This window comes from Mastigoproctus giganteus, chromosome 4, assembly GCF_048544385.1.
Source record: "Mastigoproctus giganteus isolate SK-2022 chromosome 4, ASM4854438v1, whole genome shotgun sequence".
NCBI classification, from domain to species: Eukaryota; Metazoa; Arthropoda; class Arachnida; order Uropygi; family Thelyphonidae; genus Mastigoproctus; species Mastigoproctus giganteus.
This window is the reverse complement of record NC_143578.1, coordinates 241,222,996-241,241,472: the sequence shown is the minus strand read 5'-3', so window position 1 is coordinate 241,241,472 and position 18,477 is coordinate 241,222,996. Positions and strand designations below refer to the sequence as shown.

Below are 18,477 nucleotides of genomic sequence, written 5' to 3'. Positions count from 1 at the left end.
ATTGTTGTCTGTATTTATAAATGATATTGATGATGGTATATCGGCTTAATGTCCAAGTTTGCAGACGATACAAAGGTTGGCAGGGTTGTCAAGGACACTACTGACACTATGCTGCTGCAACAGGATTTGGAAAGGTTGAGCAGATCGGCTTCGAGGTGGCAAATGAAGTTTAACATTGACAAATGTAAAGTACTACATATGGGAAACAGCAACCCCAGAGCAATGTATCAACTCTGTGGTACTACACTGACAGTGGTAGAGAATGAAAGGGACCTGGGGGTGGTGGTGCAGGCAGATATGAAGTTCTCTGAGCAGTGCAGACGAGCTGCAAGAGTAGCTCATGGTGTATTGTCAATGATATATAGGAATTTTTCTAGCAGGGATAAGGAGGTGATTATTCCCTTGTATAAGGCAATGGTCAGGCCACACCTAGAGTACTGTATACAGGCCTGGAGGCCTCATTTCAGGAAGGATGTAGAGCTGCTGGAACGAGTACAGAGAAGGGCAACTAGATTGGTGAATGGGACAAAGGGGTTCTCTTACGAAGAAAGGCTTAAGTTTTGCAAATTACAGTGTCTGGAAACTAGGCACCAGCGGGGTGATCTGATAGAGGTGTACAAAGCTTTGAATGGTTTGAGCATGCTCAACGCTGATGGGATTCTTCCTCTAGCTCAGAAAAATCACCTGAGAGGGCATAAATTCAAATTGAGGAAAGACAGATGTAGGATAGATGTGCGGAAATTTGCCTTTAGCCAGCAGGTGGTTGGTGGGTGGAACAGACTTCCATCCCTTGTCGTGGAAGTTGATAGCCTAAATAAGTTTAAGGCTCAGCTGGACAGGTATTTCGAACGAACAGAGGGGTGAAGTGGAAGTGGTTATTTTTATTTATTTATGTTACTTTTTTTTTTTTTTTTTTTTTTTTTTTTTTGGCTGATGCTGCATAAGCTTGCTTTCTTGCATCAAATGCCTCTACTAATGCTAATGCTAAACTTCACAACCACAAAGCCAACTTTTCCTTTGGTACCATTCAGTTTTAAAACTGCAAATATATTTCTTATTATTACTTATTCCCTGCTGAGAAATTTGAATTTGGTGTGGGGTGGCCTCCTTTTTTAATTGCATTCTTTTCTTGGAGAGATATTTGTGAAAAACTAAGTTGCTGAAGTTTATTCACTGTCATGCAATTTACTTCATGGGGAAGCATGGAGGCCATGATCGAATCAAATTTCACAAAATCGTGTGTCGTAGAAATAATGTTTTACTTACACATCACCTTATAATATAACTTCAACTTACCAAGTTCAAGCCCAATTTGCAATTAAGCTGTAATCACATAATTATGCTGTTGAATGTTGTTTATTGACTTAATACTGATATTATTTAGTTACCTAATGGGAATTCGGGTGAATAACAAAAAGACACCAACATTGTGGCTACATACCCATCATGGTTAACAATGAAATCTGCACTGGGTGCTTTACAGTGACTTTGATTCGTTTCACCTATAAAAAAATGTATATTTTCAAGTTGCCAATATGCTGGTTGCCAATGGCCAGATGGCAGTTCATATTGAACAGCTTCTTTTATCAGAAAGTTGCTTTTGATTCACTGAATAGTGTGTCATATATTAACTAGGCATATAGTACTTTTCCATATTAAGTAGCTCAAATTTCTTTCCTTTTTAGGTGCATTAGCATATTTGCATAGTGTGTCTATTGTTTTTTATCATGTCCATCCATTTATCCACCTGCATGTAATAACTTATATCCTAGTGGATGGAATTTCATGCGATTTTATGTTTCAGCCTTATAAAAAGATTTGTTGAGCCATCCCAAATTTTATTAAAATTGGACTAGTAGAAATCCAGCAATTATTTCTTTGTCCATCCAAATGGATGAACAAAAAAATAATAATTCCTGGATTTCTATTGTAATAACTTGATTCCTGTTGGGTGGATTTTAGAATGAATGATTGTTGAGCTTTATCAAATTTAATTAAAATCAGAACAATAGACACCTTCTAGAACTTAATATTTATTAAGTAACTTGTTCTATTTATCTTCATATATTTTTTATAATAGCCATATTCATTCATTGGTATACATTGAATGATAGTATTTTTTATATCTCAAGTTTATAGACGTGCGTGTTATAGTTTTATAAAGAAGCTAAAAGCAGCAAATTTTAATATTTGAAACTAATTTTTGTAGTGGTCTTCCCACAAGATCTTCTGGAGAAAGGTTTAGCTGGTAGCAGTTTTGCAATGTTAGGACTTGGTGATATAGTTATACCTGGTATATTTATTGCTTTTCTACTACGTTTTGATCATAGGTGAGTTATAATTTATAATTTTATTCTACTTATTCACATAAATGTACTACTTGTATAATATTTGTTGGGACATGGAGCCAAGGGGATGTCTTTGTGTGTTCAGCATACACGGTATGAGAATTTAAGCTCAAACTCATCATTCTGATGGTTTGTGAGAGCTTGAAGAAAAGGGTGGATGCCCTCAAAGGAAGAAAGCTGCCCAACTCAATGCTAGAGTTTTTGATTTGTACATGAGGTGACACAGAAGCACTCCCCAAGCAGAATGTGGTCCCAAAGGAGATATAAGGGCATGTAAGGTGATACTGTTGTATACATGGGGAATAGTGATATTAGAGTAGGAAATCTGTGGACATAACTTTTCCCAGCATTGCCCTCTACTTGTTAAGTAAGTCCGCAGATTTCCTACTCTTAATATCACTATTCCCCATGTATAGTGATATTGAGTACTCCCCATATATCCTGTCTGAGTGACACCATGTCTCTGATATACCCACAGTGACTTAATCAGTACCTCAAATTCATCAAATTTATTTATTATGCTCCTAGCATTAGTCTACATGCAAGTTTATGTGCATCTATCAGGGACATGGTGTCACCCAGACAGGATATATGGGGAGTACAATGTGTTCAGAAAAGGACAGAAGGGGGAGTTATGCTCTTAGTTAAGAAGCATATTAAATCTAAGACAGTGCATCTAGTCAGCATGGGTGGACAGTGCAATGTTGAGTTGAGTAGCATAGCCATAATTATGAGAGCATCTTTGGATTCAGGAGAGGTACCTGTAGGCTGGAGATGTGCGACTGTCCTCAATTCACAATGGGGATCAAAGAGTGACATGAGTAATTATAGATCTGTTAGTTTAGCTTCTGCTCTGAAGAAAATAATGGAGTCCCTGGTTAAAGAAGTAATGTAGATCATCTAGACAGGAAAGCAATTATACTGTAGTCAATGCATGGATTTGTTAAGGGGCAATCTTGTCTGACTAATCTGATTGGACGCTCTTTGCAGTGGCGCCTCCGTAGGCAGGTGGGCAGGAGTGGCAGTGCGTAGCACACACTTCTTGTTTAGACCAGGGTTCGAGCCCATGACCACCAAATACAGAGGATGCGGAAAGGTCAGGGAATGATCACTGCATATCCCCGGAGCAATATGGCCTTAGTTGCTAATGCTCCTATTAACAACAACAGCTCTTTGCAATAACAAGGAAACTGGATGCAAAAAATTATTTTAGTATCATATACTTGGATTTCAGGAAAGTTTTTGTTGCTGTTGCACATAATAAGACTGCTGTATAATTGAATCAGGATGGCATTAAGGGCAAGTTACTGCTGTGGATAAAGGGATGGTTGAGTGGAAGAAGACAGAGTGGATACTAATGGGCACTGCTCTTCGTGGACTGATGTTATTAGTGGAGTCACCAGGGTCAATGCTGTGCCCATTGTTGTTTTCTATATTTATTAATGATATTGATGAAGTTATATATGGCTTAATGTCTGAGTTTGCAGTTGAACGAAAAAGTTGGCAGGGTGGTTTATGAGAGTAATCAGGGTAGGCTGCTGCAATAAGATCAAAATAAATTAGGCAGATGGGCTGATAAATGCAAGGTACTGCATATGATTAACAGCGATCCCAGTTTAATGACAGGAGCAGCAGTGTGTAGCACACGATTCTTGATTAGACCGGGGTTCGAGCCCGTGACCACCAAATACGGAGGATGCGGAAGGTCAAGAAATGACCACCGCATATTCCCGGAGTAATATGGCCTTAGTTGCTAATGCTCCTAAAAACCAAATATAACAACAATAACAACCTAGTTTAATGTACCATGTGCTACTACATTCAGGGAAAATGTGAAAGACCTGGGGTAATTGTGCAGTCAGATATGATGTAATCTGAGCAGTGCCGACAGGCTGCTAGGACAACTCATGGGATTTTATCTTTGATATTACAGGAACGTTGCTATCAGGGATAAAGAGGTAGTGATTATCCCATTGTATAAGGCAATTGTTAGGCTTCACCTTGAGTATGTATGTATGTATGTTTGCATTTCAGAAGTGATGAGATGAGAACTTAAACCCAACCTTTTTTACTTGCTTTGATCCATCCTTTCTTTTTCACCATTGTAATATAATTGGTGACAGAGTTTCATCATCTTTTTGCAGAAACTCAATTTTTCTCTTTCTTTTCCAAAAAAATAAAACTACTTGATATAAAATAATAAAACTATATTGGAATTTTAATAAAAGGTTAAACAGCACTGCACTCCAGGTAAATTTTAAAGGACAAAAAATGATCCAGTTTATTGAAACAAGCTGAAAAGAAAAACTTTACAGAAAATATTCCAGTAACCCAACCATTTTAAGGTCAACTTGACAATGCTTCAAAATCCTTATGGATATCATTGTCAAGTCTAAAGTACAGAACCAGCTGCCTGTTATCAGCATCCATCCATGTGATATAACGAAACTAGTCAGTTCTGCAATACCACATGGTTTGTACAAGAATTTCCCTTGACAGTTCTCCAGAAGCTTACCCAGTACAGTACCCTGAACTCTTTGCTTTGCTGCTTTAGTCTGAGGCATGATTTTAGTTTAAATTTAAATAAAAAATAATACACATAAACCAAAAGATATGTAAATACCATGTTAAACTGCACTATTCCCTTATATATATATATACTAAGCTATAAAATTAGCATCTTGCACAGTTATTACAAAATCACATTTGTCATGTTAATTTATAGACTTAATAAAAACACATTAATTATATTCCTGAAATTATGTAAAAGCATATTAATTGTTCTTATATTGATGAAGTGAATACAGTGGTGGCAAAATTTGCTCCTGTCTCATTTGTGAGTAATTTCCTAAGCCAAGTATGAAACAGTTTCACCTACTTTATCAGGATGAACAAAAATAATAACTACACTACTAATTTAAAAATAAATAAATGAAATAAAAGATAAAATCCAATAATGTTTAAACTTGTCTTCAAAAAAAACTCCCACTCAATAATAGCACATGTGCTGCTTTCTTCTTGTGTTTGTGCATTATTTCCAATAGACATGCCAGAATTACTGATATATTACTGGAGATATATTAATTCTCCAATAATAATTCAGCATTACTAACACATATTATGAAGCTTTTTTTTTTTTTCCAGTTTCGTTCAATAAAATACCTGCTTGTCATGAGGCAGCTCATGATCAGGAATGCAACCAGGGTCCTCGAGGCTGTCACAGACATTCTCTCAGGTATGACAAGCTAGGCTTGCTACCTGAGAGTCTAAAATGTGATGGAATTGGTTGATAATCAGGGGACATTTGGGTGGAGTACACTGAATTTTGATGAACTGCAGTCGTTCTGCAACATCTAAATTTTCTGCTTGCACCTTCATGATGGTAAGACCATCATGAAGTGCATCACATTAGTGCAAGTACTGAAATACAGCATCTATTATACTGCAAGGTTCGAGGTGTGACATCCACACCCTAAGGAGGAATGCCTCCTCTGTGTTACCAGGCAATACTAGGTGGTGGATGACTCTCATCAACTGAAGCAATACCACCGCTTTGCTTATTGGAGGTTTGAAGTAATGGAACCCATGTTTAGTCTCCAAATCAAAGCTGACAACCCCCTCCTCCCCAGTCATGCAATATGATTCATGTCTTTTGCAGTTATGATGGGCTTCATGGTGAGATCCAATCTTCCTTATATTTTGAGGTTACATCTCTAAAACAGTGTTAGCAGGCCGGTCACTTGATAATCCTCCAAACTGAACCTATTGGTAACCCTCTCTCGGAGGCTTTTAGATCAACTAGTGTATAATCTCACTGTTTACTCTGCCAGATAACGACTGGAGGGAATCTGAGTAGTAGGTCTGTGGGGGGGGGCATTCTCATAGCCACTTTATGTCTAGGAGCTGGGTATATTCTTTTGGATGCTATATCTGAAGGTGGGTGGTCCTCTAAGCACCTCAAATCACACTTTGGTAATGGTCTCTTCTCCAGTGGAGCCTTTCTCCTTTGGCCATTCTCAACCTCATGTTGCTTGGCATTACAAGAATTCGGGCGCCTCCGTAGCCAGGTGGGAAGGAGCAGCAGTGCGTAGCACATGCTTCTTGATTAGATCGGGATTCGAGCCCATCACCAACAAATACGGAGGATGTGGCAAGGTCAGGGAATGACCACCGCATATCCTGGAGCAATATGGTCTTAGTTGCTAATGCTTCTAAAAACCAAATAACAACGACATTACAAGAATTCAAAATGGGATTATCTGTGAGATTTTCTTAACTTCTTTAGATTACTAAGTTTAGATTACTGTTTTAAGTCTTCTGATGTTAATGTTTACTCAGATCATGTCAGTGAAATTATTCTTGTGAAATCCTTGATTCCAAGTTCCATCTTAAAACTCCATCCTTTATTTGTAAAATAATAAGAGGAGTTTACCTCAATATAGTAAGTAGAACACTTCCGTTTGATACTCTCCAGAAATTAAAACGGAAAAATCGACAATTTACCGGTACATTAGAGTAAAATATAAATAATTAAATAATTAAAAACCAATTTAACACAATTCAAATCAATTTAAAACAATTAAAAATCAATTTAATGCAATTAAAAAGAATCTAACGAAAATATTCAAAACGATTTTCCTTCCTGAAGCTGACAATGTTTTTTGACCATATGTCGTGATCACAGGAATGAAAATTACCTAATAGGGTTGAACCTGAAACTTAAATAGTGATTATTTTTCTTCGCACATGCGCGTAAAGGCGGTCAAATATGGCCGCCGAACATTAACAGAATTCTCGTGTAATTTAATTTCTACAGTTTCTACAATTAATAGTCGCGTATAATTACGTTGAATATTAAGTATTTTGGCCTCGTTAAATAAAAATATGTTTTTCGTTAATGGCATGAAAGGCTAATTCTGACGCTGCTGAATGAGAAGCACGAACTGAGGCTTCGTGTTGATTTACACAGATATTAAGAGAAAATTGCGTCAAACCTTGGTAAGACGAGTCGCAATCACTGCAAGAAATGTTGTATACCAGCTCATTAATTTGTGTTGCGAACGCGGAAAGAACCGAGCGATTGTTCAGTATAGTGTGTAACTTCCGTATTGGCCTGGCCACAATTTAAATTCGGTATCTTTAAAGAATCTTTAAGCTGTTTGTGCCACTGTTCAACATATGGGACAGAAATAAAGTATATTTTGATATTACTATTGTTGGTTGGTGTAGTATTTTGTATCCTATCCTTAGCCTGTACCCTAATTTGGTTTATTGTGGCAATGGAATAACCCCTGTTTAAGAACCTGCTAGTTAATATTTGTATTTCTGAGTGCAAAGCAGATTCTGTCGTTGAATATTTATAGGCATTTAGAAAGTGATTAAAGATAATCGATCTTTTGTAGGTGAACGGGTGATAGCTATTATAAGTAGAAGCATACCGGTGTTTGTAGGTTTTCGATAGATGCTAAATTGTATTTTGTTCGAGTCCCTGGTAAGCGTGAAATTTAGAAAGTTGATGACTTTGTATCCATATCCTCCCTTTCCAATGTAATTTGAGTCTAGAATGAATATTATTACACATATGTAAAATGTCTTGGATAGTACTACTATCAGTAATAACTAGAACATCGTCTAAATACCTCCCATAGTATGTGATATGGGGTCAAAAAGGTTCAAACGTATATGCTCAATCGTTGAGAGATAGATCTCTGACATTAAGCCGCTCAGGCTCAAACCCATTGGTAATCCAAAAATTTGTTTGTACACCTTGTCTCGAAAGGTGATGTAGTTGGCCTCTTGTTGTGTCGAAAGGTGTGTAGCTTACTCTTGTTGTGTCACATTTTTACACTTTATTATGCCACTGGTGTTTTCCTTCTGTTTGGAAATTTGCTCATATCCAGCCAGTTCTTAAAAAAGCAGCAAATCCCTCCCATCCAATTATTATTAGCCATATGGTGCAAGGAAGCCTGAGGAGGCCTATGTTGCACCAGCCCAAAAAAATTCTCAAGTTACCCTGAGAGAGAGAGAGAGAGAGAGAGAGAGAGAGAGAGAGAGAGAGAGAGAGAGAGTCAGAAGTAGAAAGGAATCACCAAGAAAGAGAAGAATGATGATATCCAGCTCAGGACCCTCGGGGTATCATCTCATTGTCCTTCTACTCTTTCCAAAGTAATGGAAAAATCAATTAACCACCAACTCGTTAAACTATCTAGAAACCTTCCATCTGATCAGTGATCAGCAGTATGGATTGCATGATTGTTGATCCACTGAGGATATACTCGCTTATGTTACCCATCTATAGACAGATTTGTTGGAAAAGTGGTGAAACTGAAGCTTTTGATATTTCAAAGGCTTTTGATTGTGTTTGGCATAAAGGTCTTCTAAATAAGCTTTCACCTTATAGTTTGCCAACTGTATTTTGTAATTGGGTATCCAGATTGCTCTGTTTTTAACTTCTTCACTAATGCTGGTGTTCCCCAAGGGTCAGTTCTTTCTCCCACTCTTTTCCTATTGTATATTAACAACTTGCTTCCATTAATAGTAAATCCATCCATAGTTTTGCTGATAATAGCACATTGCATTCCACCTCCCAGCTTGAGAAACTTTGTTCTGCACAAACAGCTTCAACTTCTCAAATATTCACTACCATTTCCTTAAATGCTGGTTGTGCAGGTAATTCTCGAGTGGGGCAAAGATAGCTTAGTTGAATTCAGTCCTTCTAAAACTCAGTCCTGTGTTATATCTCACAAAAAAAGGATTCCTATGCTCATCTTCGATGACATTTAGATTTCTAGACAAGACCACATATCTATTAGGAATTCTGCTGACTTATCTCTCTCTCTCTCTCTCTCTCTCTCATCTCTCTCTCTCCTCTCTCTCCTCTCTCTCTCTCTCTCTCTCTCTCTCTCTCTCTTCTTTCTCTCTGCATAAGCACAGAAATATTGCTTCCCCTGCATCTAAAACACTGGGTTTTCTCTTTTGCTTTACTATTGTAAATGGCTATTCACTCTGTACAAATTGAAAATCTGTACTACCCTGGAATATTTTTCCCACATCTGGAACAATGTGCCCATAAACTCTGAGTCTTCTAGACTTCATTCAGAAGAAGACAGTTAAGATTAATTAATGATTCTCTCTTATAGTCTCTCCACTCTCTGTCTCACAGCTGTTGATATTCTGTTTCTGCTGCATGCCTTTTGTATAATTACTTACATGGGCACTGTTCTTCTGAATTGGCTTCTATAATTCCCGGCTCTCCCTTCAAAACCACTCCAAACATGTACAGCAACTAGTGTCAGCATCCTTTTACTCTCTAACTTCAAACTCACAGAACCAACTTTTCTATTTCCTGAAAATTACAATCTACAGAAATTCAAATCTAATGTTAACAAGCATCTTCTTTTATCTTCTCGACATTCCACCTCATGGTACTAAGTACTATAAGTTCTAATTCCTTTCATGCATGGAGTTTTATTAAAAGGAAAAAAGAAGAAAAAAGTACAGGTCATTTGCCCATGTTTGGGTGTAGTTGAATTTTGCCATCATGGAATGCACTCATTAACTTTTTTTATCCTTTATTATATTCATTCTTATTATATATTGTATCATTTATTTTATTCTGGTTTAAAGCCTGGTACCAATTTAACCATCCTTTTTTTTGTACAAACAGGCCAAGCATATCTTGGCCTGTTTGTACTTAACAATTGTTTCTTTGATAGGACCAGCATATTTTGTTTTGTTTGGTTTTTAGTCTCAATTTTAAAGCCTTGTATTTTCATTTAAAACATCTGTTCTGTGAAAAAAATGGTACAAGTCCTGTTGTAAAAAAGTTGTTAATTATAGAAAACTGCAGCTTTAAAAAAATCGAAGATGGCAGATATAAGGTCTAACAAAGCTATCTGCTATCTTGGATTTTGGAGTACTGCACTAATGGAGTGCCAACCTCTCACTGATGAGGTTAACTGATAGCCATCTGTGTCAGCTGAAGAAGTACAATTCCGGTTATTTGGGACACATTAGGACCAGTGCATTTTGGTCCGATTAAACGGCTGCCCCAATTATTCGAAGTTTTGCGTAAATAGTTAAAAATACAATGTACCCCCCCCCCCTTACAATTGGTTTACTGTACAATCAAATCACGTTACAATGGAGTCAACCCTAGTAATGTACCATTCTCTATACGACGTGCAGTAAGCATTGCTCATTGTGATCACGTTTGTGAATTGAGTTTTAATTCTATTAAACAGCGATTCTGATTAGCAAAAATAGGAGGAATATTATCCACAGGCTATAAAAACAAAGATATATTAAGCACAAATTTACCCTTTATTACCTTACCAATTAAAAAATTAAATGATACGTGAAAATCAGAAGAATATACATGATGATCGGAATAATTAATACGTACTGTAATATGTACATACAAACTAGTTGACATTCCTGTTCACCGACATTTGTGGGTGGGGGTTAAAATTTAAAACAGTAAAAAGATAAGCAATCAATAACAAAGAACACGGCACACACAAATTGCAAGTAACACGATACATGCAAGCGAGAACGGAGTAATGAGTTACAAAGCTTTAAAAATAGGAATGAAAAGATCTGAAAATTAATTTTTTTTATATAATCGAAGATTTCATCGAAGTGTAAACACATTTCACCATAATAACCCACAGAATTCCAGCTGTTGGTATTAACGCAAATTCAGTAATATCGAGTTTACTGTCTGTTTATGATAATTTCACTAACAGAAAAAAACCAATAAAGAGGTGACTGCTAATTGTTTTTATTTTTTTGTGGTACTGTCAGAGACAATCGTAGGGTAATCTCCAGTGCTGCGGTCTCCTGCCCCAATTAAATGGCATGCTGTCCCAATTAAGCAAAGTAAACCCTGGTTATTTTCTCCATTGGTTTCTGTTTTTTAAGATTTGCCCCAAATAACCAGAATCCACTGTATAATGTTATATCATTCCTAATGTGGTGTCAACTTATTGCTAATTGTTCAGTTACCATCACAAGCTGCTTGATACTATGTAGCATTATGCAGTTTGTTATGGTAGTTTCATAATTTGAAAGTAGTTGGAATTTAAAAAGACATTTTTTTCATTCAAATTTTTTTGTCCGGTCTATAAAAATGGACAAGTTCTGTTATAGAAGTAGTGCGTGTACATGCGTGCGTGTGTGTGCGTACATGCATGTGTGCATGCACATAACACATTACTTGATTTAGTATGTAATTATAATCACATGCAAACTAAAAATGCACAAATATTAATATTAATTATTAGTACATCTGTGAAAAACAAAAGTCCAGTATTCTTATTCAGAACCTAGCCTTATTATAATATTTTCTCTGTTAAAATAATTTGAGTTGTGTGCCAATTTCAGGAATGCATTAGTTACATAACTCAGTAAATAGCTATACTTCATAAAGTTTAAGACCATATTTTAACCTAGTTATATTTAAAATCATTTATAAACAAATGCTTATATTTGATTAATTGTGTAATTATTTTTTCTTTTCCAGTTTGAAACGAGGCAGAAATGTATATTTTTACTCCAGTTTCGTAGCATATTTTTTGGGACTAATAACTACCATAGTAATAATGTCATATTATAAGCATGCTCAGGTACTTTTTTTTTATATAATCTCTTCCTTTACTGAATTATACCATAGTTAGATCACAAGATCCAAACTCTTAGATTTTTAAGAGTTCTTAAAAATCTAAGAACTCTTTAAATTTTTTTTAGATTTCCTAACTACTTTCTTATATATATATTTTTTTTTATCTGGATGCAGTATAGCTGTAGCTTAATTTGTAGTGAAATATGCTGAAAAAGTAATTTTGATATGGGTATTGCATTCAAATAATAGTATTGCATGATAATAAAAAGTGATTATGTTCTGTATATTGTTCTTAGTTTCAGTTACACTGGTCTGCCTAGATTTTGATGTTTCCAAATTTCACAGTTTCTGGGTGAGATTTTAGTGCTAATTCTAAAAATCTAAAATGTTTTTGCCTGTCACATACAGCTTTTATAAACGTTAATCATTGCTTTCTTAGATACACATTCCATGCATATACAGGGTGTCCCAGCTAGAGGTATCCAAAAATACACACACATATCTCAGCATCTATAAGGTGTATTAAAATATTTTTTTTGTTATTATACAAAGTAACTCACCAAGTTTCTATGAAGATTAGTAAAGTTCAATGTGGGCACCTTTTTGTAGTTTTGCAGATGTCAAAATGATACTCTAGCTCTTGCCAAGTGTTTTCCAGCATCTGAGGCATTATTAGAGCAACTGCTTCAATAATACGCTGTTTTCACCTAGATTTCCGGATGTGACTCCATTGGACTTTTTTTCATGGGGCTTTATTAAAGACTGTGTACCAGAGAAAAGTTCGAGATTTGGATGATTTGAAACAGCCTATTGTTGAAGCAGTTGCTCTAATAACACCTCAGATGCTGGAAAACACTTGGCAAGAGCTCGAGTATCATTTTTGACATCTGTCGAGCTACAAAAAGGTGCCCACATTGAACTTTATTAACCTTCATAGAAACTTGGTGAGTTACTCTGTGGTATTAATCTGTAATCTCCCGCCCCAAGAAAGAGTGTGGCCCTGTCTTTTCCTCTTTGGCAATGTATGTTCGATCCGGCATTTTTTTTTTTTCCAATACAGAGCAGTCTCATCAACATTAAATAGCATTAAATAGCCACCTTCATCAATAATTTTTTCCAACACATCACACAATTTCTCTGCAGTTGCAGAATCGGCACCAACAACTTCACCGCATACTTTAATGTTTTGGAAACCAGTACATTGCTTGTACCTATTAAACCACCCATTGCTTGCCATGGACTTGGCTTGGGGTTCGCCGTACTTATCCTTAATATCTTCATAAATACTTCTTGCTTTTTCTTGAATGGCCATTGGACTCAGGGCACTTGCTTCTGAATCTAATTTTCCATATTATTAATAGCTGTTCTATCTTCGATATAGCACCTGAACACTGTTTTGTGATCACTGTTGATCTTAAGTCGTTGATCCTTTGACGTGTTCTTTTATATGCACACTGTCATTTAAAATAGTATTCACTGTTGAAGCAGCAGGACATAATTTCTGTGCAATAATGACAGTTTGTCCTGCTTCTTACTTCTTAATCATTTTCATCTTCATTTCTAAATCAATTTTGTTTTGTTTCCTGGCACTGCCAGCACTTGCACTTTCTGTTGGTCCCTCTTCTTTCGTCATTGTAATACATAAATAGGAATGAAGAGAAGTTTCTGAAAATTTGTTTTTTATATGATTGGAGATTTCAGTGAAGGGGAACACATTTCACCATAATACCTAACCTAAAAACCCACAGAATTCCACTTATCGGAATTATCGCAAATGCAATAAGATCGAGTTTACTACCCGTTTATAATAGATTGTGCTAACAGAAAAGCCCAATAAACCGGAAAGTGCAAATTGTTTTTGTTTTTTGGTCGTGAACGCCAGAAACGTGCTTTAGAAAATATCACAAAATTGATTCTTATCTTAAATATATGACCTTTTAGAGAGAGAAATAGCTTAGTAATAAAATGAAATTTTCAACTTCGAATGAATTACAAAAAAAAAAAAAAAAAAAAAAAAAACACAATGTTATTGGCCTTCACAATAACTTCATTTATCCCTACAGATGCAAAATACATTTCCATATTTTTTTTTTCAGTTTGTATTGGGTGGCAAAAACTTACTTAAAGTCAAATTTGTGTTAGTTGAGTATTACGTAAGTCGGGGAATTCCTGTATTTAGGAGGGATAGGGAAAATAGAATGCTGGGTCATGCTTCTTATCAAAAGTAGCCTGAGTGCGACGAAAGCTTTCCAGGATTCAGATGTTTTGCATGCTAGTATAGAATCTGTATGGTGTGAGATAGTTGGAAGCAAAGGTATAATGAGAGTGGGAGTAATCTACAGGCCAGGTGATTGTGAAGATTATGATGAGAGCCTCTACATGCAAATGGAATGGGCAATAAGCATGAATGTATTATTATGGGTGATTTTAATTTGCCTCTAATTGATTGGAGCAAATGGGAGGGAAACTCCACATGGGGGACAATTTTTAAATCAACTAGATGATTGTTATTTGTATCAACATATCAGGGAAAGTACTAGGGAAAAGAATACTCTAGACCTCATCATCGCCCATGAACCAGATGACATAATAGGGCTGACAGTACAGGAACCAGTAGCAGGAAGTGATCATAGAGTTCTACGGTGGACGATGAAGAGAGACAGGGAGAGGGCGGTAGCAGTAGTTAAAGGCAGAGGAATGGGTTATAATTTAAGGAAAGGAAATTTCAACAGATGCCCTCTATTAATTCGGTCGATATCTCACAGAGAGCGAATACAATTGAATTATGGTATACCTTTAAAACATTCATTACAGAATCCTTGAATGCTTATATACCATTAAAAAAATACTCCATGAGGAGGATTCCAAGTTGGATGAATAATGAAGTTGCCAGATTACTTGAGATGAAAAAGTTACAGAGCAATAAAAAAGTACTGAAGCCTATAACAGCACAAATTGATCTGTAATAGTGCCTCAGAAAAGGTTATGTTGGCAAAGGCAGATTATGAGAAATAGCTGCAAAGAGGGGGGGGGGGGAAGATAAGGAATTCTTCACATATATAAATGCAAAGAAGAGAAGAACGAACCAGATCGGGCCCTTATGTAATGGATGTGGGATAGTATTAGATACCCCAGCTGAAGTTGCAGATGAACTCAACTGTTACTTTGCATCGATATTTACAGAAGAAAAACCCTTTATGTCAATGAGAAATTATGGAGATGAAATTGAAAAAAAAAATGTAATTAATGATGTGGAAATTTTACATGTTTATTTAATGAAAAAAACTTTTGCGCCTACAGACCAGTAAGGCTCCTGGGGTTTATGGCATATACCCTATAACTTAAGGGAGGCAGCAATTGAGTGCATTAAACCAGTGAGGCTAATTATGAGAGCATTACTGAACTCAGGAGTGATTCCGTTAGATTGGAAAAGTGCCACTGTATCTCCAGTACATAAGGGCAGTTCTAAGAGTGAAGAGGGAAATTACTGGCCAGTTAGTCCAACTTCACTAGTAGGGAAAATCATGGAGACTATGATCAAGGGTGGAATTCTGAAGGACACTCAGCATGGTTTTGTAAAGGGAAAATCATGTTTAACTAATCTGGTTAGCTATTTTGACAGGGTCATTCAAGAGCTGGACTTAGAATACTTAGTTCAACATGAGCAGTTACTTTATAAGCTGGAACAGGTTGGAATCACAGGGAAAATCCTTAGATGGATGGCTTCAGGGCAGGAGGCAGAGGGGTTGTGATAAATGGTTATGCCTCAGATTGGGTTGATGTAAGAAGTGGGTTCCCCAAGGATCAGTATTAGGAACACTGTTGTTTTTTATTTTCATAAATGACATCGATGAAGGAATAGAGGGCGTGATGTCTAAATTTGCAGATGATGTAAATAAAGATTGGTAAAGTAGTTAATGATCACTGCCAAGATATACAATGCTGTGACAGATGAACGGACAGACAGACAGACAGACAACAAAGTGATATTATAAGGGTCCTTCATTAGACTATGGACCCTAAAAATAATAAGTAAAAATAATTTCACAATAAAGTTTTTGTAGAATATTCCAAATTTTTATTAAGTTCTCATCCGACACCCTATGCTGACTTCTTTTCTTCCTCTTTGTATATCCCTTGCTGAATGACGTTTCCGAAGCAGCCACGAATTGACATACAGTATTTTGCTGGATCGAAGTGGTTCAGCAGCGGGCTAAGTGACAATTTTCTAACTTCATTTGTGTCCAACCTACGGCCTGCCCAGAAAGTGAACTGAAGCAGCATTTTAAATTTTGTTAATTATCAAAAAAAATTTTCTCATTAAATGTTTTGCTCAGTAAATGTAATTGTATATTGTACTTAATAAAATTTTCAAATATTTTCAATTTTACTTTTACGTGCAACAAGATATGGAAAATGTAACACACTAAAGAAATCTAACTTTGAATTTTTTTTTTTTTTTTTAATATGGTCCCTGTACAGGAAAAGTTTGGACACCACTGCAGTAGAAGGCGGACTAGAGCCCATTGGGAATACCCCTTGAGCTGCTCACTGTTGACCAGCACGACTTCTCCATGTGTGGGACAGGTTGTCAGATAGGTTTTACCAGGTACCACTAAGTTGTAGAATGGTAATCCCTTTCATCATCAGCCATTTTCAATCTTGATGATGAGAGAGCTAAAATCCCTTTAGCTCTCTTAATTCGCACAGCAGCACTAATTGCCTAAATTTCCTGAAGGCCAGAAATGCGAACAGTGCGTACCGAGTTAATTCTCTCCTAATCCGTTCGCTATATAAAAATTTTCTTCGCTCAGCAGAAAGTATTTTAAATGTAACTTCCAAGGGGAATTCAAAATAATTCACTATAAAAGGACTTCGCTAAACAGAGGTCCGACTGAGTAATTTAGAATTATAAAAATGGTTATATACGGTTTTATATGGAAAATATCTTAACAATAGACAATGAAAAATGAAAATTTAGTTAAATAATTTTAAGCTTATTTGAATAGTAGGTAAACATGTGAAAAAAATTTATGGAATATTACAAATTTCGGAGTGCACTGCATCCAAATGTCACATGTCACTATTAATAAAGGTGCCGGTAGGCCATACCATTGTGTACCATCTCAAGAGCACTGGATATACCTAAAAATTGGAGAAGCAAAAACTATTCATTTGAATTTGTTGAATGTATAAATTCTGTTCTCATAAAAAATATCCTGAACAGAATCTACTCTCCACACGTTAATTGTAGACGAAAGTACTGATATTTCAGTACAGAAAGTATTAATTTTGTATTTTAAATTTCGAGTGAAAAATTAAACATACTACAAAACAGTATTTGGAGGTATTTTGGAGCTTACAAACTGTGACAGTATGTCCATTTTAGAAAAAATAAATTTTTTTTACGTTGAATATAATCTTGGTATTCAAAAGGTGGTGATGTTCACGTCAGCTGGAGCAAGTGTTATGCTTGGAAGGAAAAAATGAGTAGCAGCAATTCTCAAAAAGGCAATATTACATCAATCTGAACAACATTGTTCACCGAGAAGATTTAGGATTGGATGATGAATGGAAAAATGTATCTTTTGTGCAAGATATAGAGAAGTTGCTTAGAACTGTATACACATGTTTAGCAGGTCCAGCATAAAAAAAGGAAAATTAGAAGAACTAGCCCAGGTTACAGAACACTATGTTGTATCTTTTTGACCATTAAATGAAGTCAGATGGTTATCCAGACATTTTGCAGTTGATGCTTTAGTAAAAAAAAAAAAATTATAAAATATTAATCAAATATTGCAATGAGCAGGTTAACGAATGTAATGATCCTATTAGTAAATAATGTTAACAAATTCACAATATGTGAATTAAATGCGCTCAATGATGTATTTGGAGACTTGCATTGCTTTGCAAATATCTACAAAAAAGTTGTTTAAACATTATTGATGCCCATTAATATGTTAAAGCTAAAATAAACAAAGAAGCCAATATCTTGGAAAAAATATTTTCTGGAGTGAAAATGTGAAAGAAGTATTATCAAAAATTCAAAGTGATGTTGACACTGCAGCTATAATTCGGTGTATCAGACATGTATGTGATCACTTAGATAACAGATTTCCTGATGAAGAATTAAACAATTGGAACGTATTTGATATTAATGCTATCTCAAATGAAAGCGATAATTTTGGCTTTTGGAAACTTAATGTGATACGCCTTGCAAAAAAATATTCACGATTTATTACAAATAGCGAAAGTGATGTTATTTCTGAAATATCAGAAGAATATTTGGAATTAAAATTTATAATTGCCGAAAAAACTAAAACTGGAACATTTAAAACTTTCAGTGACATTTTATGTTTCGTACTTACAAATTTGGAGTTTTGTAACATATCCATTCTCTATAATATTATGGGAACATTTCAAGCATCAAGTGCAGACTGCGAGCGAGGATTTAGCACTATGAATTCAGTTAAAACAAAAAATCAAAATAGAATACACGAAGATCAT

The 18,477-nt window shown here is 35.7% G+C and overlaps 1 protein-coding gene across 1 annotated transcript in view; it reads left to right on the top strand.

Moving 5' to 3' along the window:
* LOC150087564 (signal peptide peptidase) overlaps positions 1–18,477 on the top strand; it is a 153,391-nt gene that overhangs the window by 101,262 nt on the left and 33,652 nt on the right. The window contains exons 8-9 of the mRNA XM_090371252.1: positions 2,210–2,330; positions 11,872–11,974. Coding sequence (XP_090227378.1) covers positions 2,210–2,330; positions 11,872–11,974 — 224 coding nt within the window. The remainder of the gene's footprint in view (positions 1–2,209; positions 2,331–11,871; positions 11,975–18,477) is intronic.